General features: G+C 35.5%; 1 protein-coding gene across 1 annotated transcript in view; it reads right to left on the reverse strand.

Annotated features, from left to right (window-relative positions):
• Positions 1-5,761: 5,761 nt before the first annotated feature.
• LOC107665585 (golgin subfamily A member 7B-like) overlaps positions 5,762-21,813 on the reverse strand; it is a 26,021-nt gene continuing 9,969 nt past the window's right edge. The window contains exons 2-5 of the mRNA XM_016456505.1: positions 13,383-13,508; positions 12,065-12,217; positions 9,193-9,294; positions 5,762-6,259 (exon numbers count right to left, since the gene is read on the reverse strand). Of these exons, the coding sequence (XP_016311991.1) occupies positions 6,176-6,259; positions 9,193-9,294; positions 12,065-12,217; positions 13,383-13,508 (465 nt within the window). The 3' untranslated portion in view covers positions 5,762-6,175. The remainder of the gene's footprint in view (positions 6,260-9,192; positions 9,295-12,064; positions 12,218-13,382; positions 13,509-21,813) is intronic.

A 21,813-nucleotide genomic window follows, 5' to 3' on the forward strand; every position in this document is an offset into this window, starting at 1 on the left:
ATGTTTCTCCTATAGGAGACATGTAGGATTTTCCATTTTACCTATTCAGTCATACACGTCCAATATTTGTTGATGTAAATGAAAAGTAAGTATTGTGGAAAACTCAAGGAATGACGCTAGGCACTCTCTGCCTGACACTTTATATGAATTATATATGACCTGTCTAAAATAGCAGGCTTGTCCATATAAACAAATGGTAAAATATGTCTTTTTAATGTAACTTACATTTTTTATGTCATGTTTTACTGATTTGTATGGATCAGCCCGGGGCCCTTTCAGACTAAATATTGTAAATGTTGAAGGGCCCCTCATACTCCATCATTAGAGTTGAAATCAGTCAGTCAAACCAAGCCAAGAAATATTTCAGATTTGAAGTCTGTTTTGTCAAACCATATGGCTGTGGGTGAGAGAGGTTTGGCAGATTTACATGTAAAATCTTTCCTGAACAACTTGTCACTTTCCAGCCCAACAAACAATCAACATGAACTCAAAATCAAAATATACTTTCTTAAAACATGTTCCTAATGTTATTGTGCGCTATTCATTGCTGCTTGCAATTCCAAATCAAAAAAAAAAAAAAAAAATGCTGGAAAACCAAACCAACTCTAATCTCGAAAAGCCAATTTTTCATAATCCATTCAATTCTCAAAGGATAAAATTAGGTCCCACTGTAAATAGTTCTCAAAAATATATCATATGACACAAAACAAAAGGGTTATGAACAGGTTCATGATGACTTAAACACACATTTCTTCATAATCACCTTCCCAACTCCCAACAGCATCATTGTAAAAGGACAACTACAGACATTCACTCACTAAAGACTGAAGTCCACATGTAGACAAAAAGACACTCATGCATTATTAGTGCAAGTCATGTACAATTTACAGAAGTCCACAGTCCTGATGGATCAGCGCCAGGGTGGGTATCGCCACAGCAGTGAAACATGAAGGCAGCAGCACAGGAGATCTATGAACGCTACCATACTACTACAGATCAGATGAGTGGCTGTCAGAACTGAGCTGAGAAGCTCATAGGTGGGTTAGAGTAAGTTTGGACAAGTGGGGAACTGTAAATAAAATGGGGAAACGAATGACGATGAACGGAGAGTTAAAGGGGTTGTATCATGAAGAATCAAATTTGCCTTTAAAAAGTGGTGTCACTGAAAATGCAGTGGAAAACAGACCATTATAAAACCTTCTTAAACATCAGCATATTACCACTCACTTTGAAATGGCAACGATGCTCATTCAGCATTGAGAACGTTGTCTGTCCGGTCACAGTGAGGAATGATGGATGAAGTAGGATGGCTCAAGGAGGTTGTTTATCTCAATGGCAGTTATTCGGCTTTAACAAGGTCCCCAATAATTTCAGTCCAATTTTGCTCTGATTGTTTATGTAATGCATTTTACGAAGAGGCTGTTACTGCAGTTAAAAACTACAGTATATTAGACAGCAAATCCACAAGCTTGCAGAAAATTGTTGTTGCTCATTTGACATGCACAAGTGTGTCTGCATGTCTTAAAGGCACGGCAGCAAAACAAAAACAAACAAAAAACGGCCCATTTAATTTTATAGGTCAGAAATGGTGGAAAATATGGACAGATAAATTATGACAAAACATGGTGGGGGGAAAACGGGAAGAAAAATGTACTTAAATAAATAAATTGAATCAACAGTGCTTGTTTTGAATAGAAAATTGAACACGTATGAAACAGACACTCTCAGTTGCCCTGATCATGGTTGTTTTTGGCCTCTCATATGTACAGTTTGGGGTCAGTAAGATATTGTTTATTGATTGATTGAGAAAGAAATGTATAATGTTTTTCAGCAACTATGTATTAAATTGATCAAAAGTGAAAGTAAAGACTTGTGACACTGAAGATGTTACTTTAGGTAATGGCTGCTAAAAATTCAGCTTTACCCACACAGGAATAAATTACATTTTAAAATATATTAACATAATTAGGAGACAGTTATTTTAAATTGTAATAATATTTCAGAATATTAGTTTTTTTACTGTCTTTTTGATCAAATATATGCTGCCTTGGTGAGCATAAGAGACTTCTTTCAAAGATGTTTAAAAAAAAAAAAAAATCTTACCAAGCCCAAACTTGTACAAAACAAATAAATAAAAAAAATCCAGCCACTGCTGGGGTGAGTTGATGGAAAACATGAAAAAAAAAAAACTGTTTCAAACAATATTCATAATAAAATTTTAATAATGCATTAATAAAACAATGGAAAAGCAAATGTGACCTGCATTCACAATACAAGCATGCCTGCTTTCCTTTAAACTGTGCATTTTCTCTTTATTCCAAAGTCATAATCACCACAGACACTGACTGCTAATCTCAATATTAGTGGGACTTGTCCTCAATCAATATGGTTGATGGTTATGGTTACCTTTAGTCCTATAGTGAATGAATGTTACAAGGTTACATTTGTTTGTGCAAATGAACAGTTGTGCCACTTGTATATGTGGTATTTCAGTGCAAAATCCTTAATTTGATTCCCTAAAAATAATCATTTACATATGATACCTCATTCATATGTAAATTAGTTTTCATATATTCAAGTATTTCCTTACAGTGGGTACGGAAAGTATTCAGACCCCCTTCAATTTTTCACTCTTTGTTATATTGCAGCCATTTGCTAAAGTCACAGCAAAGGGTCTGAATACTTAGGACCATGTGATATTTCAGTTTTTCTTTTTTAATAAATCTGCAAAAATGTCAACAATTCTGTGTTTTTCTGTCAATATGGGGTGCTGTGTGTACATTAATGAGGAAAAAAAATTAACTTAAATGATTTTAGCAAATGGCTGCAATATAACAAAGAGTGAAAAATTGAAGGGGTTCTAAATACTTCCCGTACCCACTGTATATAGAAAGCTCATCACTACATTCCTGGCACAATACTGCCCACTTTTTTTCTTAAACTCCCAAGTCAGTCATAGCAGACTATGAAAAGGGCCTTTATTTCTATTAAGAAAATAATGAGCATGCATTCTTGCATAACATGAATTAACATGAAACCAACAAGAGCGATGAAAAATCTCGCAGCTCATTCTGAACAGCTGGTGAGTCAATCTTCTCTGAACCTCATCAGTCAAAATAAACTTTATCTAAGGTGCATTTACATGTTGGACCTGCTCCTGTCTACATTGGCTCCACTGACTCCCTACACAAGCACAAACCAGAGGTAGAGTTTATTGTGCAAAAAATAATTGCGTAATAAATAAATGCCATTTGCGATTATCCTCCACAAGCAGAGGAGATCTTTGCCCGGTTTGGGCATATTGTCCATGACACCAAACACTGAACCTCTGAGGTGCAGGTATGTGGTGGAACTAACAGAAGGAACATGAGCCTAGAGCGCTGCAAAGGGTCAAGCCTGCCAGTGAACTGAGGCACTGCTGAATTTGGCCCCTGCAGTACATCATGGGGATGAATAGGGAGAGCTCAGTCACTGTCCAAACTAAATAAGCACAAAAGCCCTGCTGGAAACTCCAGCTTAAGCTGGTTGCTGTGCTTTGGAACCATCTTAGACCAGCAACAAACAGCTACTGTATTAGCTGGTCATGCAAGTTTAAGGTGGTTTTTGGAACATGGTAGCTGGTAAACCAGCTAATTGCCAGCTTTTTAACTGAATCAAATGTCTCAAAATTGACAAATTCAGAATCATCAACATTGTTATTGAACTGAAACAACATTAAACTGACTTGAGCTCAACAATGACACTACTGACTTCTGTAGAGCTGCTTATACAGTAGCTGAAGTAGCAGTTATTGTACAGAACTGAACCAACACTGGCAGAATTTGAATTTGTCTAATATTTGAAGTTTGCATCAATTCAATTATTTTCCTGTTTATTACGATGAAGCTGCTTTGAAACAATCTGTTTTGTATAAAGCGTAACCTGTAAATAAAGCAGTTTATTTGAAATAAAATAAATGTTAAGTGAAACATAATGAAATATAAAAAAAACGTCTTATTTTATTTCAGCCAGTTTCCAAGGCAACATTTCTCATTTTCATTTAGTTTAATTTGATGTACTAAATACTTACAACTAAAATTGAAAATAAACTGTCCTGTAATAAAAAAAATTTAGATATATATTTAAAAACAACAAAAACTAATACAAAACACAACCAAATTATTAAAACTTTAACTAAAATTAACAGCAAAGCAGAAAATATAAAAATAAAATCTAATTCAAAATATTTAAGGCGCTGTATGTAATTTGTTTGACTGTGCTAAAGCATTAAAAAAACAATTTGCAGATATTTCACATACTTTTTTCTCTGAAAAACAATGCTACAAGCCAGTTATTCTTGTGAAATGTGCGTTCCGTGTCAGAAGTCTGTTTTTGTTTTGTTTTTTGTGATTCCACCCACTGAAAATTTACCCAATAGTATTTTGACACCCCGTGTTGCCAGTTGGTTGAAAACACAGCATATTGCAAAAGATCTGGGTCATAGATTGCATTCACATAATTCCTACCTAAAAACCTCAGCATCCATATTCAAAGCTCTATGACCAGAGGTACATTAAAATTAGGATAAATCAGCTCATCAACTTACAGTGTCAGGCTCATCACCTTTCATTGTCAGTTGCAATCGTTCATATTGTGTGCCCTCAATCTGGCAACCCTTGTGAGCGTAAAGTCTGAGAAAGAGGGACAGGAGCAACAACTCCCTCGAATATTTTGAATTTGATCCCATGTCAACCCATTTGCAGTACTCATTTCAACCGCTAGCTGTCAATATTACATACTGCACCTTTAGAGGGGTGGTTCACTGTTTTTTTTTGTAGGCTTGATTGTGTTTATGGGGTGCAGTTTAACATGTGTTAATGCTTCGTTTTAAAAAAAAAAAGCATTATTTTTCACATAATTTACCTTTATTCCACACCGCTCTGCCCCTTCTCTGAGAAACGCGCTGATCAATTCCTGCTTTTATGAAGCCCCGCCCTCAGAAATAGGCAATGGGCTCTGATTGGTTAGCTAGCCCAGTGTGTTGTGATTGGCTAAACCGCCTCTAGTGCACGTCTATACGTCCTGCCCCTCACCTCAGCGGCATGTGCTCCAGTTGTATTGTAAACAACGGCGTCGTTAATATCGCTTATCAGTTTGAGCCCGATTGAGAAGCAGAGGATATTATTGAAGAGGATCACGCAGAACCTGTACAAGCACGGCTTTTAATAGTAGGCCTATGTTTTTTGTTTGTTGTTGTCTCATACTTTTAGATACGCTGTTATTTGTAAATGCTACTGCTTATGTTAGCTTTTAATATACGGTTTTATCCTGATTAAAGCTTTTATACAGTACGGCAACTGCACGCGCGTCCATGTTTAACGCTTCTCATAGCTATGTGAAAATAAGTGTATAATTGTAACAGTTCATTGTTGGAGCTGAGCTGAATGAGAGACAGAGAGAAAGAGAGATGCAGAGCGTGTGCAGAGCAGGAACAGTATTAAGAACCGCTGCTTCAGAACATTGATTTTGAAACTTGTGAATCCATTAGAATCGTTAGAAGACAGAATCGCGATTCATATATGAATAGATTCTTACGTGCAGCCAACGCGAGGAACAGTATTAAGAACCGCTGCTTTAGAACATTGATTTTGAAACTTGTGCATCCATTAGAATTAGAAAAGACGATATCTCTGTTTGCATTGAACTTTCAGCTTCGTAACTTTGCAGATATTGCTTATGCTCATACAACAACATTACACACTAACTAATGTTAAAAAAGTGAAATCGCAATCAACCACCCCTTTAACAAAAACTATAATGCTTCAAAACCATCTAAATCTGGATTTTCCAGAGCTAAAACAGTGAGAAATCTGTAGGAAACACTCTGTCCATTGTACCTGTCTGCTAGGCTAGCACTCTTTATTTCAGTATTGAGGGCATCTGATCAAAATGTGTCTTATCACTAATGGAATGCAGAGGAGGCTGAATTAAATGAGGTGGAGAAGGGGAGGTGTGTTTGTGAGTTAAAGCTCCTGGCTTTGCGCTTGTTGTTTGGAAGAAGCGAGCGAGTGAGCAGTACCTGTACTTCCTCTCTCTCTCTCTTTCTTTAAAATCTGGTGCTCTCATGTTTCAACATGCGGATTTTGGGGAGCATACTGTCCCCTCTGTACCCGTACCCCTGGTGCTGCTCCTCCAGTCATTGAGCCGTGCTACTGGACGGAGAACTTCCAGTGGAGCTGGAGCTGGTGGAGCCACTGTCTTCAAAGATGGAGATTTCAATCTGGAAAGCCATAGTCAAGGGTTAAATGCTGTGATGTTGAAATATAACTGTCACGTGTTGGCTTCTGTTTAGTTCCTGTCTGTCCTTATTTGGTTAATTTCCTGTTCCCATAATTAGTTAATTATCGTTCATTCTATTCACCTGTGTGGTTTAATCATCTCGTTTGCTCCTTTGTTTCCCTTGCTTTATAAGGCTTCACTTTCGTTCTGTTCTTGCTCTTGGATTAATGTTATTTTTGAATGGTATACGTGTGTTGATGTACATTAAAGACTCCTTACTTCTACTCCTTCGTCGTGTGCATTCTCTACAGCCACGTTCCATGACAGTAACAGTGTATGAAAAATGTAAGGACCCCATTCAGTTGTTTAATGAGCATTGTTTCTTGTGATGTCATGCCTTTTTAATCAGGAAATTTGGCTCAATATATCAAAGGGTTTATCAGCCAGTTTCAGGTGGCATCGTATTTACATTAATGCATTTGGAAGATGATTTAATCCAAAGCAACATATTGCATTCAAGTTACACATTTTATTAGTTTATGCAATTGAACCAATAAATTAGTCTTGCTTGCACCCTACTGTTTGCTTCATAAAATGTTAATAGTATTTTAATTATATGAATCAAAATTGTTCATATATAATTTTGAATCATTTTGATTTGATATTTTACAAATGTTGTTAAATAAAAATATACGAACAGGAGTTCAAGATCAGTATTCATTCATATTGTTAGTCTTTTATCCCAGAAGAGATTAAAAATGTAAAAGTTTGAGGTCAGTAAGATTTTTTTTTTTTAAATAAAGAAATAAATACTTTTATTTAGCAAGTATGCATTAAATTGATAATTGCTCAAATGTGACAATAATGACAAATAATTTATATTTCAAATAAATGATGTTCTTTTGATCTCTCTATTCATAAAAAAAATGTTTCCACAAAAATATTAAGCAGCACAAACGGTTTTCAACATTGATAATAATAATAATAATAAATGTTTGTTGAGCACCAAATCAGCATATTAGAATAATTTCTGAAGGATCATCTGACACTGAAGACTAAAGTAATGATGCTGAAAACTCAGCCATGCATCACATGAATAAATTACATTTTAAAACGTATTCAAATAGAAAACAGATATTTTAAATTGTAACAACATTTCAGAATATTACAGTTTCTACTGTATTTTTGATCAAATAAATGCAGCCTTGGTGAGCACAAGTGACTTCTTTCAAAGACATTAAAAAATCGTACGGACGCCAAACTATTTAACGGTGGTGTAAGTACAATAAATATTTGTTTTGTAAAGTACACATAACATTTAGATGGCCTTAACATTCATAGACATGCTCTAAAAGCCACAAAACCCAAATTTGGACCCTAAAAAAGGTTCTAGATGAGAGTTGGACAGCTGTTAAAGGCATTCCCTCCTAACAAGAAACTTAGACCTAATCAGATGTTGAGAATATGCAATATTTTGCAAACGTGGTAGCATAGCAATAATGGAATTTAACCCATCAACCGATTGATTTGATTTAAGTTGAAAATGTCTTTCCTATGAGCTAAACCAAAGCTCTGTGATGAGTTACTGGTGGTCAGTGTGGTAGGAACTGAATGGCAGCTATTGTTTGCCCATTGCTCCTAAGGTGACAGCTGGTTGGATTGCGCAGCACTGTGAGCTGACGATGGGTTGCCAAAGCCAGCCGGGCCTGCAGTCAGCGGGAAGAGGGAGGAATGGGATTGCCAAGCTAGCTTGATGGTTCACTGGATAGATTACCCAAAAGGAATCACCCAAAATTATGGGATCCAAAGAATAATATGTTCCTGGAGGATCTTTTGGGAGTGCATTTACTGTCATACCTAAAGACTGTGGACATATAATAGACTTTGCGAGAAAAGGAAAACACAATAGTTTCTTGAAAGATGCTGAAATGTCATTACGTATGACAATTTAATATATATTGTGGAAAAAAGGAAACCAAAATAATAATCAAAAAGGAAACGGGTTGCCAAGGCAACTAGCAGACAATTGGGGTGCATGCAGTGCATTGAGCCTGATTTCTGCAAAGTGACAAGCATTCAGCCAGGCATCAAAAGACTTGACAGGAGCAATGCAGCAACATCTCATTAGGTGAGTTGCTTAGAAACAATTAGTCTAGTTCACGCTGACCCAACAAACGGCAACATTTTAAACTTCTATAGATGCCTGTTGGATTTATAATGTGAGAATCATAACCAGTATTTTCAAAATGCTTACACACTGACCCAACAAACTGTTATAATTGGATCTAATTTGGTTGTAATTTGTTGGAAAACCGTGTGAATAGGTCTCAAAGCTGCATTTATTTGATCAAAAATACAGTAACAAAAATAATAGAGAAATATCATTACAATTTAAAATAATTGTTTTCTATTTTTATATGGTTTAAAATGTAATTTTAAAACATGATGGCAAAGCTGAATTTTTAGCAGTCATTACTCCAAGCTTATTTGTGTAAAAACAATTTTTTTGTCAGGAATTACTAGTAAATAATTACAAAGTAAGCACTAGTAATTACACATGAATTTGTTTTTGGAAGAAAATCTTAAATAATATTTTCTTGTAAAATGGAGTCCAATCATTTTTTGTTTTATTTATAACTTCCAATGTTTTTTTTTTTTTTTTTACACAGTACAGTGTCACATGATCCTTCAGAAATCATTCTAATATGCTGATGTTGTGCTCAAGAAACATTTCTTATAAGAATGTCAAAAATGGTTGAGCCATGAATGGTTGACCATGGGCATTTGAAAGTATTTTACCCTAAAGTGACAGCTAAAAGTTTTTTTTTTTCAGTAAGCAAATAAAATAAGTCATTAAAGTTTATAGATTGTACATAGCTCTTTCAAGGTGGTGCCAACACTTAAAAAAACATCCCAAGTGTTTGCAAAGGATACCACTCTCATGCCTCTCTCGATGGGGTCTGTAAGGAGCAAACCTCTGGGTGCATAGATTTTCTCATTCTGCTCCTGAATATACATGCTGATCTTTTTCAGGATCTGTGGGGGTCACAGAAGAGACACAGTGAGGAGGAAAGCGAAAGGTGATTATGATTAAAGTAAGCATGAGATAAAAACTAAATTAATGCATAAAAAAGCCACATGATACATCAAAGTTGTTCTATAAGCTGAGGTGAATACTAATAAATAGACAGTGTCATACAAACAAACACAAAATACCATCATGGTAACATGCATGACACTAAAATAATGCAATAAACATTAATTTAACAACATAAAACAGTATTACAGTTTTTAACTATCTAGAGTAAGGGAACTTACCATAGGATTTTTGCAGCCTTTTACCATTAAAATTAGGATATTTTTTTACTGTGCATTTAAAAAATTTTTTTTTTTATATTTTATATAATTTTTTTATCATTAGAATTAATAAGTAATATTTTAATTATCAAAAACAACTATAATATAGCTTATCTAAAACAATACAAGTCTATAGTATTATAAAGCTAAATAAACGTGCATAATATTACACTGTATATTGTCAGAGCCATTTGTGAAAACATCAAAGCTGTATAACAGTAGTTTATTATGTTAGATTACTCAAGTTTATTTGTTTGACTTTTCAAGTGAGCATTGCAAAGGCTGTCTGTGTTTCTCTACCCCAGTGGGGTGAAACTGTGCATCACTTTGCTTCGCTTCGCTTTGCTTTCCACTCTACAGAACCGGCCGTGAAAAGGGACGAGATGTTTGTAATAAGGGAAGAAAAACCGATCTGTTCTGAGTTCAGTGGCCATGAACAAACTTCAGGATGAGCAATTACTCACAGGAGTAAATCCAACACATGCTGTTAATATGCTACTTGGCGCATCCCAAAATGAAATATGTTTTTCCAGTACAAAGTGTACAAGCACACTTTTATCCAAAAACTTACATTCATTTATCATGATAAAAGTTTCATGTAAATATGCAGTGAGCTCCAAAAGCCTGAGACCACCAGTGGAAATGCCTTTTCATTACAACTTATATATCAGCATAATATATTGAGTGGAAAGTTGAACTGAAAAATTAACATGAATATCTTAGTGTTTGGTATGTCGACCTTTAGCTTTAATGACTTTAATGCACTTACATTTACATTGATTAATTTAGCAGACTCTTTTATGCAAAGTGACTTGCATTGCATTTAAGGTAAACGCTGTATTGGTTCATGCATTCCCTTGGATTTAAACCCATGACATTGACATTGCTATTTGCCATGCTTACTTTTTTAACATCATAAATTGAAAAATAATGGTAAAGAAAATCTAAATCCTAAAACTTCCTGTTTCTTTACAGATTTAAATAGGATTTTGAATTCCAGATTTTCAGTACAGTGATTATTGTCGATAACAGAGCTGGTGCTAGCTGTGGCATTCTGGGTCTCACAGTGTTTTATTTTGGATTTCATTTATTAAATGGCACAGTAGCACAGGTAAAGTAAAAGTTGTCACCAGAGCGCAACAGTCAGATTCCAGAAATGTAAAAATCTCATCTCATTTTCTCATTAAGAAACTGATTTTTAGTGATATAACCATTCAAAAGGAGATCTGAAGTTGTTAAGCAATGATTTATGCTTTTGGAGAAGCCAAAAGAGCGCGATGGTAACTGTCTATTCCCATAAAGCATTGCAGATGGCATGAAGTCATTATGTCTTTTGAATTTTTTAAAATGCCTAGGGAAGAAATGAATGTCAAATAAATCACTGGAGGCAAGGCAACTTAAAAATTGGCTTGTGATTCCTGTACATATGTTTGAAATAATTACTGCTCACTTTTTAATAATTCTAATAATAATATATTGATTTTTTTATCGATTTATTCAGATTTTACATTGAAAATGTGAAATGTAGTCTGTAGAATTTCCAACTCATGTACCACAGGTTGAGAACTGCTGCTGCTCAACAGAACGAAAGGTCATTTTGTGATTTACTGTCTCAAGCCTTGATGTGTGACACAGTGCAGCACGCTCTAAATCTTTGTCTCCACTGCCCTGACTTGTGTGTGTAATCACTCGTCTTTGATGAGGAAGATGCTTATAATGATAGCCCAGGGCATGAGAGAACTCATCCGTGTCCACTCATGTGTGGCCTCCTGTCAGCTGGAGCGGCAAACAAAAGTGCTCATCATGGGTGGGTGCAGTTTATCAGAGTTTGCCATTAAGGTGGGCATTTTTACAGTCTGGAGTTTACAATAACTCTCTGGAAAAGCCTGATGTGACCTCAGAGTTCAGGCATGAACGACGTCACTTTTCAAACATGTTAAAGCATGAAGATGAATATACTGTGGTGCGAGAGAGAGACTTTCAACTTTACGTCCGCTCTATCTCAGTGCAGGTGAAGCACACCTGTGTGGAGTAATTTGCTGGCCTTTGGAAATATATCGCAGCACTGAATGCCGTGTTATGATTTGGTCAGATATGCCCACTGGTGGACAGGTGCTCACCACAAGGGAACTATTGTCTAAGTAGGGCATATCTACGCATATCAAACCTTATCTCAACTTCGTTTGCCTGCTATTCAAAGAAAGTGATTTCCATCTGCCTCTGCGAACGTGTGTGGTCAGACTCAAATGGGCCGGCACATCAAAATGTTTAAACTTTCTAATGTTTCGGTTCTGTGTGAATCCTTGGGTGACCAGGTCTGAATGCTCGTCTTTGATCTTCAAAGGCGTCCATGGGTTGGAGCTGTTCTCAATCTTACATCTCAGAACTGGCTTCTTGATGAATGTTGAGTGTATTGCAAATGAAACAGGAGAAGACTTTATCTTGATACCTTTTCATAGCGTGTCTCCATGCACAGGAAGATGATGTAGGCCGTAGCACAAGCCAGACAGCCTTCCAGGTAGGACTGACCGCCAATCTTTTCAGCCTCTCCATAATAGCAGTTCAGCGTCTTCACCGTTTCTTCGAACAGGCTCCTCTCGATCTGCGCACAACAGTTAGGTTAAACTCATTCAGTGGATCCTCTGCAGTGAATGGGTGCCATCAGAATGATCCACAAATAACTCACACAACTCCAGTCCATCAATTAACGTCTTGTGAAGCAAAAAGCTGCATTTTGCAAGAAACAAATCCATCATTAAGATGTTAAAACTTCAAACCATTGCTTGGTCCTCTATCCATAATACTGCTTACCACAATGAAAAGTTGTCTGGTTTGAATCAGGAGAGAAATCTGCACAGATCAAGCATTGTTTACTAGCGAAAACTGTCCAAAACAGTTCTAATTAAATGTGACCCTGGACCACAAAACCAGTCTTAAGTCGCTTGGGTATATTTTTTAGCAATAGCCAAAAAACATTGTATGGGTCAAAATTATCGATTTTTCTTTTATGCCAAAAATCATTAGGATATTAAGTAAAGATCATGTTCCATAAAGATATTTTGTAAATTTCCTACCGTAAATATATAAACATTTTATTTTTGATTAGTAATATGCGTTGCTAAGAACTTCATTTGGACAACTTTAAAGGCGATTTTCAAATAGTTGTATCTCGGCCAAATTTTGTCCTATCCTAACAAACCATACATCAATGGAATCAGCTTTCATACATCAGCTTTCAGATGATGTATAAATCTCAATTTCAAAAAATTGACCCTTATGACTGGTTTTGTGCTCCAAATATGTCAGTGTATTTTGATCTGTGTGGAGTACAACGGGTGGCATTTTTCATTGGAGGAAGCATTATTATTGATTATGGACTATATACGGATTATGGTATTTTAGCTAGAAGTGATGGTTTGAAGTCAAAATGCCTTAATGATGGATTTGTTTCTCACAAACACAGTTTTTGACTACAAAATATGTTAATTGATGGACTGGAGTCATATGGATTACTTGTGGATTATTGTGATGTTTTTATCAGATGTTTGGACTCTCATTCTGACGGCACCCATTCACTAGTGGAGATCTCTTTGTGAGCAAGTGATGTAATGCTAATTTTGTTCAAATGAAGAAACAAACATCCATATCTTGGACGGCCTGAGGGGAGTAAATAGCTAGCAAACTATTCCTTTAAGATTGAGGCAATCAAAAGTTTTAAGAAGAAAATAATTCATCATGGGATGTGCGACCGCATAAATGAAACTCACCCTACTGTCCAGCTCTGCAGGGAACTTGGTCTGGAATTTGCAGATGGTGCTGTCACTGTAGTCTCTCTGAATGAAGACCTTGGTGGCCAGAGACGCACTGTGATGCAGCTCCTGAAGGTTGTGAAACTATACAAAGAGACACAAAATACATCAGGAATATCTCAAAGAGGGCGCTCATGAGCACACTTCTGAAACTTAAAATGACAAATGGCACAGTCACTAGGCCAGTGATATGACTAGCGCCTTGTGTGTATATCATTTTAAACATTTTCCATGTAAATCATTACTTGCACAGTTAAATCATTGTACATGTGGATAAGAATTTGTGATTTGACACTTAAAATTGAGAGGGTCATGACAGTATGACATTGTGTCAGTTAAATTAATGATTTATGGTTCCTATCTCTTCCAAGACACACAGAAAACCTATGATATAAAATGATAGAGACTGGCCCTACATCAAGAGTCTATCAAAATGAAAAACGGACAGGGGCCTCTGAAGCAATAATATTTTAAAATATGAAGGAATATGTATGCATGTTTATAAAATCCGGGCCAGAGAGAAGACAGAACATCAATCAAAAGAAGGAAAAGAAACACTCAATGAGTTGTTTTAAGACTTTATGTGTAAAAACCATCTTCACCAGCTCTGGAAACACCAGCTCATGAAATAGATTCAGAGGGCCAAGAGAGAGAATGAAACCTGACAGATCCAAGACACAAATCCAGCTCTAATGACCATTTGCTGTGTCCCATTTCTCCTGATTCTCTAACTGACAATCAGACAGACATATTCCAGCACTCAGTCTGTCTACAGTGTCTGCCGGCAAAAGTATGTTTCATAAATTTCATTTTCAAATAGTAATAACTGCATGAAGTAAGAACAGACTGCAGTTTTCTGTCTGAGAATATCACTTAACACACTGTAAGCAATGCATCAGTTTCTTTCTTTTGAGACCTTGTTTCCTCCTTGTAAACAAATCCGTATTTTAACAGATCAAGACATAAGACAAGGCTCACAGCTTTATTTTCAGCAAAAATGAATTGGCCTCACAGCTGCGGTCTCATTAGTGTAATTGCTGAAAGCTTTGATGCCAAAAATAAGTCTATTGTTAATTATATCTATTGCTAACATAGTCAAGTTACTTTGCAAGGCCAGTGCTGAAACATACAGAAAGAATGATAAAGGTGTAATGGTTCTTTAAAGGTGTGAAATATGACTTTATGGGCTGTAGATGACAGGAAAAAAAAATCACAAATAAAATCCTTTTAATACTGGCATTGTTTCTCCTAGAAAGTAATGAGATTAAAGGGATAGTTCACCCAAAAATTAAAATTACCCCATTTACTCACCCTCAAGCCAGGTGTATATAACTTTCATCTTTTCTTTTTACCCATTTTATTAATTTCTTTATATGTCTATAAAGTTTTTTTTATTTTTTTATTTTAGATTTAGTTATTTTAGTAAATCAAGTCAAGCTAAATGAAATTAATAAATGTTGAATTGGCACCTGCTGAAGTAAAATAAGTTATAAAATAAGTAATTTTTCATATTTTGTTTAATTTCAGTTAACACATTTTTTTTTATGGCTTTAGTTTCAAGTAACTATAATATCCCTGGGGCATTGGTGTTAAAAAGACATAGAACCAATACTTTAGAGAGCTAAACATTATTTTAAACTGTGCTCAAATTGGCTAAGTCTGCAATCAAAGTCAGGCGCTGTAGTGTTTTAGGAGAAACATCTCGGACAATTAAATGAGGCACAACTAAAAGAGACACCCCTGAGCAAGATTTCAAGAATATAGCAAATAAATTCAACTACATGTTGTCATTATGACTTCACACTATCCAGCACTGGAACAAATACAAAGAAAGTCAGAATTAGCAACCAAAGCTTCATAAGGATGGACGTGAATGATAATTAGTCTTCACTGTTGCCACGACACACAAAGCCTTTTAGTTCACGCCAAATGAGACAAGCCTAATTATCCCTGCACTCCTCCACGGAGGCATCGCTCAGAGAGACTCAGGTTGAGGACGCTCATTATAGCTGTTCTGCTGTCTGAAATCCCACAGCAGCTGTTAGCATAACCACAAGCAAGTGGCTTATCTGGCCACATGACTGTCCACAGTTGGGATTTCTCTCAGAAGATATGATAAATAATTCACACATGGGAGGTCATCTAAACTGTTATCTGCAAGTTATGCATGTTGTTCCAAACCTGTATGACTTTCTTTATTCTGCAGAGCACAAACAGAAGACAGTTTAAAGGAATAGTTCAACCAAAAATGAAAGTTTGCTGAAAACTGACTCACACTCAGGCCATCCAAGATGTAGTATGTTTCTTTGAGGGAAAATATTTTTAATAAATTTAACATGAAACCATCTGCTTACCTATGGATCCTCTGTAGTGAATGGGTGCCGGAGGAGGCAATATTATGGATTATGTACTCATATTTTGTCCAGAAGTGATAGTTTAAAATGAAAATGTCTTAATAATAGATTTGTTTATTACAAACACACAGTTTTTCACTTCCTAAGACGAAAATTGAAGGACTGGAGTTATGTGGATTACTCAAGGATTACTATAATGCTTTTATCAGCTGTTTGAACTATTCCTTTCAAAGAACATTGAGGTTCAAACAACATTAGACCCATAGATTTTTAGACATTTTTTTCAAAATATCTTCTTCTGTGATCCAAAGAAGATAGTAAGTCATACAGTGTTGGAGGATGAGAAAATTGTGTTTTTTTTGTATTGATTGATTGATTAATTGCTGAACTATCCCTTTAAACAGTTTTATATATTATATTATTTATTATTACATAGTATATTATTTAAATAATTACTTCACAGATAAAAACAAAACAGTGGAACATATAGTAATATATACTAAAAGTGGAATATGTTTTGATTGTCGATATCTAGTACATATCAAACAAAACACTTTGATGGCATTATTTGGCAATCTGTTACTATTTAGATGCTACTTTATTTCCATCTACAGTATACTGGCATGCCTCTCAATGTTGTATAGCTTTGTATACACTGTAAAAAATAAGTTGTAAATAAAACAAAGATTACTGAAGTGCAATTCACAAGAAAATACAATTTAAGTCTTTCAATGATTAATTCAATGTGTTACTTTTGTGTATTTTAATCAATTGTAAAAGTTACTAACAATTTCAGAGTAAAAACTGTTTTACACCATTTTTGTTTCAGTGTACAACAATAAAGTTTTATCAGCCAATGCAACTGGAAGTGGCAATTTCTGTAAGCTCTTGCCATTTTTGAGTCCAATTTGCATCAGACGGTCAGTAAACGGATTGTAGGTGCTAGTGGGCTAAAAAGAGTAACCATCCGATTTCTGTAAATCCTGAACTGTCAAAGTCAGCATGGCTGTAATTGGTGAGTAAGTCTGAAAGGTGAATGAGGATACAGTGACATTCCTGAAGTGAGATCATTAGCATCATCGGCCATCACAACTCTCAGCAGTGAGATGGTCACGGCCAATTAAAATTCATCAGTTGAGGAAAAGGTTATGAATTTTAATGAATGAAACGGTCTGTCCTGCAGGAACATCTGAGGGGTCAGAGGTTGATTCTAGATGCTGCCAATATTGAGCTGTATTTCAGAAGTAGCTGAGCAGGTCTGCAGAGGCATATTAGGAAGAAAGATGTGTACATTCAAAACTTCACAGGCTCACAGGCATTTCCTCTTCCTTCCCTTGTGAATGGGAAAGATGATTTTAAACAGATGTGACAGAGGCAGAACATTTACAGCTCTTGGGTTTCTTCCCACAGAAAAAGAGAAATGCTGATGCGCTCTCAAACCCTAGAGAGACACTGTAGAGGAAGCAAAAGATAGACTCGCTTCAGTTTAATGGTGGTTTATAGACCTACATGTTATAAGTGAATGAGTCCAATCGACTGAGAGAGCTGAAAACCTCTTTTCTGCCCTGGAGGGCTGGGTGTTTAGCAATATTTTGGACTCATTACACAGAGAATAAGTAAGTCAGCAGTTTATGAGCTCAGTTTTAAGCAGCACATAAAAGAGACTAAAACCATTCAAATGAAATATAATATTTATCAATCATATCATGTTAGTACTCACTGATGCTCAGGTCAGCTGCCCAATGTCACTGAACTCCTCACAACTAGCTACTATAATACTGTATGGAGATTTTTAGGTTCATTTATCTAGACCCATATACACAACTTAAAGAAAATGAAGGACCATTACAAATTTTAGCATTGTGAAAAAAACCTCATAACCTTGGCAATCAATCAGTCAATCAATAAATCAATAAAATGTTTTGTATAGGCTACTGACAGGTATGGCTGAATAATGATGATAATAATAATAATATCCTAAACTTTGTTTTTACAATAGATGTTTTTTCAAAAGCTAGATAGACTGATACAATAGATAGTAGGATTTGCTAAAGAAATTCATATTTTCATTAAATTAATACTGTTAAAAATTCTACTGAAAATAATAATTATTATTTTTTTTTTTTTACTTTCTATTCGGACTCCCTATCATTCATTTGGCGACAAACCTACAGATTTCTACAAAGTATGCTTTGTAAGTAAATTCTTGTTTTCTCTCAGTATATCTAAAAGGACATAAAAACATAATCATTTCACCATTAATTGATAGTTCCTGTGTTTTATAAAACCTCTGAGAATAAAACCTAAACCATTAACTTATTATGATAGCTCTTTTAGCCTCTTTGGGTGATCTGTTTGCTTAAAGGGTTAGTTCATCCAACATTTGCTCACCCTCATGTCGTTACAAACCCTTTGGACTCAAGTTTTTAAGAGTTAATTTTTGAAATACAATTTTAAGTATAGTTCACCCAAAAATGACATTTTAAAGTAAAATTTAAACTTTAAAGATTTTTAGCTGAAACTGTGGTCCTTGGTGATTGATATAAAACAGTCAATGGAAACTGTCATTTTTGATAGTTAAAAAAACATGCACAGGCATAACAAAATTAATACCTGTGGATCCTGACCATACATTGAGGTCTTACGAAGTAAAACAATTGGTCTGAGAAACATCCACAACCTCTGCAAACGGTCCTGAGTGCATTCACAACAGTCTGGAGCGTGAGTTTCCTGTCGCATATAATAATGTATGCGCAGGAGCAAACTCACACATGAGCAATCGTCCTGAAGTTGATTGCACAAGCAAATAATTTTTTATTTTTATATAGGTTGTGGGATCCAAGATAAGAACATGCAAGTACCATTTTGATGATGACCAATACAACACAATGCTTGCACTCCAGACATTTGTAAACACGCTCACGACTGCCGGGGCTGTGGATTAAAGGTAATAATGCTGTAAATAATGTTCAGTTTCTTGCACAGTCTGATTGTTTTGCTTCATAAGACCTCAATGTATCGTCAGGAGACACAGGTATTAATTTTGTTTTGCCTGTTTTTTTGTTTTTTTTCTTACTCCAAGTGATGGTAGCCATTGACTTGCATTAAATGAATAACCAAAGACCACAGTTACAGCTAATAATCTTTTAAGGTTCTACTGAAGATGAGGATGTGTAAATTAACAGCAGATTTTCATTTTTGCGTGAACTGTTTCTAATGGAACATCATAAGTTTCTGTCCCTACATTAAAAGTCCATGTTACCAAAATTTAAATAATCATTGTGAAGACAGAACTCCAGCAGTCGTAACAAATTGCTTAACATTATTGATGGTTATGTAATGAGAAATTTCATGATTGTGCTCTTATGTTTTTAGGACTCTGATGATGATTACTGATGACATTGGAATCCTCCTCATTGAGCATGAAGGTGACATGCTCTCATCTTCTCTGCATCTCAATCCAGCCTCATTGAAGATCATCATTGAAGAAGTTGTGATGGACAATATTGACGACTTGCCAAAGCTATGTGCATTCTGTATGGACTTGCATACGCACTGCATCTCAACTACCCTAAATCTATGAAGAACACATTCCAGTTCATCCAACAGGTACTTCTCATGAGAGAGAAGAAGACTTGGACTATGCGCATAAACCTTGCGCGCGGTATACAAACGAACATGGAACAATACAAAAGCTTATTTTTACTTGTCTTGTGGCTGACAAGTTTAATGCATTGTCGTGTTACCATTTCTTTGGTGAACAATAAAAAAAACATTAGTGCATTGAAATCTGTTTTTCTTTTTTTCCAGTTTATTTGAAACAATGTTTAATACAATACATCTCAAAATCTATGTCTAATTACATTGACATTACATAAATATAACATTTATCATTTATCATTACTTAAAAACATTTGTTAATGTTATTTGCTAATATATATATTTTTGTAGTTGTAACTTGCAATAGTTATTTTAAGTATACTCCAAATAATAATTGATGTGAACTAATGATTTTGAGTAAAGACTACTAATGTAAACTTGATTTGTCTACTGCATAAACTTAAGGTTCTATGTTAATTCAACTAAAGCTGTTTAGTTTCAATTTGTGTAAAAACTAAAATGGTTTAGTGCAACGGGTTTCTTCGCAAATTTCTAGTAAAGTCAACTAATTCGGGTTAAGAGATCCTGTGCACAGATGCCTTTATAATCTAACATTGCTGATCTTGAGCACATTTTGTTATCCATGTTTATTAAATACCAGGAGATTATAAACTGACTTTCCAGTCCCCCAAGAGACTCATTTGCTTTTAAATAGAATGCGGCTGCCTTTTTATAAGTGAATGATTGTCATACCAAATAGATTTTCACAGAAAATCCGCTGAACAGTTCAGTACAGCTCAGGCAAAAATAAACTCATAGAAATTGCTTTGAATTTGTATTTAGCATTAAGTACAGAAAAGTATTTGGACGCTTAATCACATTTAAAAATATCTGAATCTCATTGCATTAGATAGCAAATATTAAATCAAGCAATTAGCACAAGTACACAAGCAAAACCTTTCAAATTAAGTATCTGGATCCGAAACTATTCCATAATCTGGAACGGACTCAATTTATGTCAAGTATTCTTGATTCTATTCTAAGCACCATTATGAAAAGTGCATAATTGTGCAGCTTACATTCAGATTGTTAACTTGTAACTGACCTCACATGTGCTAAACATCTGCCACCTACTAGAGACTGAACAGAAGGATAACTTCAGAATGATTCAGCAGATATGTACGATTCATTGAGTGTAAACAAGGCATGGATGTCATGGCTTTAGAAAATGAAGCAGCTCTTGAAAGGGCAGCGTGTCGTTCTCTAACCGCTAGCAGAGATGCTGAGTGCACATGGCCTTGGGGTCACATGAAACAAATTACAGGTTGCTTTAGCTGTGACACTTTAAGAGGGCTGTTACACAGTAGAACTGCTTTCTGTCGTGCTAGTTCATTGCTTCACTTGTCCACCCTCTCTCACTCCCTTCTTTCTAGATGCAAATATCTTTTCACTAAACATTCAGCCTGTCTTATAATTGTAAATGTGTTTCAGTTCAGTACGAGCAGTATGACTGCTTTATTAAAATGTTGTTTTACAATCTTTTGTCATTTTTAGTTGCTTCTAATGAACTCAAGATATTCTGGAGGTCACAGTTAACAAGTAACACAAATCAAAAACAGTTTATTGTGTTGTATAGAACTAATTAGATTTGGCACAGGGTGCAAGTATGCAAAAGGAGGCGGCTGTGTTTGGATTTACTTAGCTATAGGGCATAAAACAGTACAGGACATTTGCTAAATCTTAATAAAACCATCCTTTTGCCATTCTAAACATATCATTTACATATATAATTTTTTTTTCTTCATTTTTTGAGAATGATATAAATGCAAAAATGCACAAAAAATATTTATTATGATAAGAGTGCGATATTAGAGTGATAGCAGTACTCCAACAGCCGTTTCACCGTTTGTAATTGTATCACTCCGCTTGCGGTGCTTCTTACAGCGAGTGTCATGGTGGACACCCAAATTCAGTAGGCCTATCATTTTATAAATATTACTGTTTTTGTGTCATGGAATGTAGTTTTAAGAGGTTTTCAGGCGAGAATGTACTTGTTTATAGATAAACAACCCAATTGCTGGGTTTGTCCAAATTTTACCCAGCACTGGGTTGTATTTAACCCAGCATTTTTTAGAGTGTAGAGTATAGAGATAAAAAATACAGTTTGCACACTAAAAACCATAACGGAATGGAATGTCCCCATAAAACATGGTACCCAACATGTGTGTGTATTTGAGTGTAGCTACCAGGCCCTTAAAACACAACAAATCAATGTGGGAGTCTTTAATAGCCATGCTATGTGCCCCTAGGGGTGCGCCGATCCGATATTCAGTATTGGTATCGCTCCGATACTGGCATTTTCTGCTGGATCGGGGTATTGGTCAGACGAGACCGATCCAAATCCGATATAGTGCGTATACTATTGTGTGTTTGTT

The sequence above is a fragment of the Sinocyclocheilus anshuiensis genome, unplaced genomic scaffold (genome assembly GCF_001515605.1).
Source record: "Sinocyclocheilus anshuiensis isolate Anshui unplaced genomic scaffold, SAMN03320099.WGS_v1.1 scaffold407, whole genome shotgun sequence".
NCBI lineage: Eukaryota > Metazoa > Chordata > Actinopteri > Cypriniformes > Cyprinidae > Sinocyclocheilus > Sinocyclocheilus anshuiensis.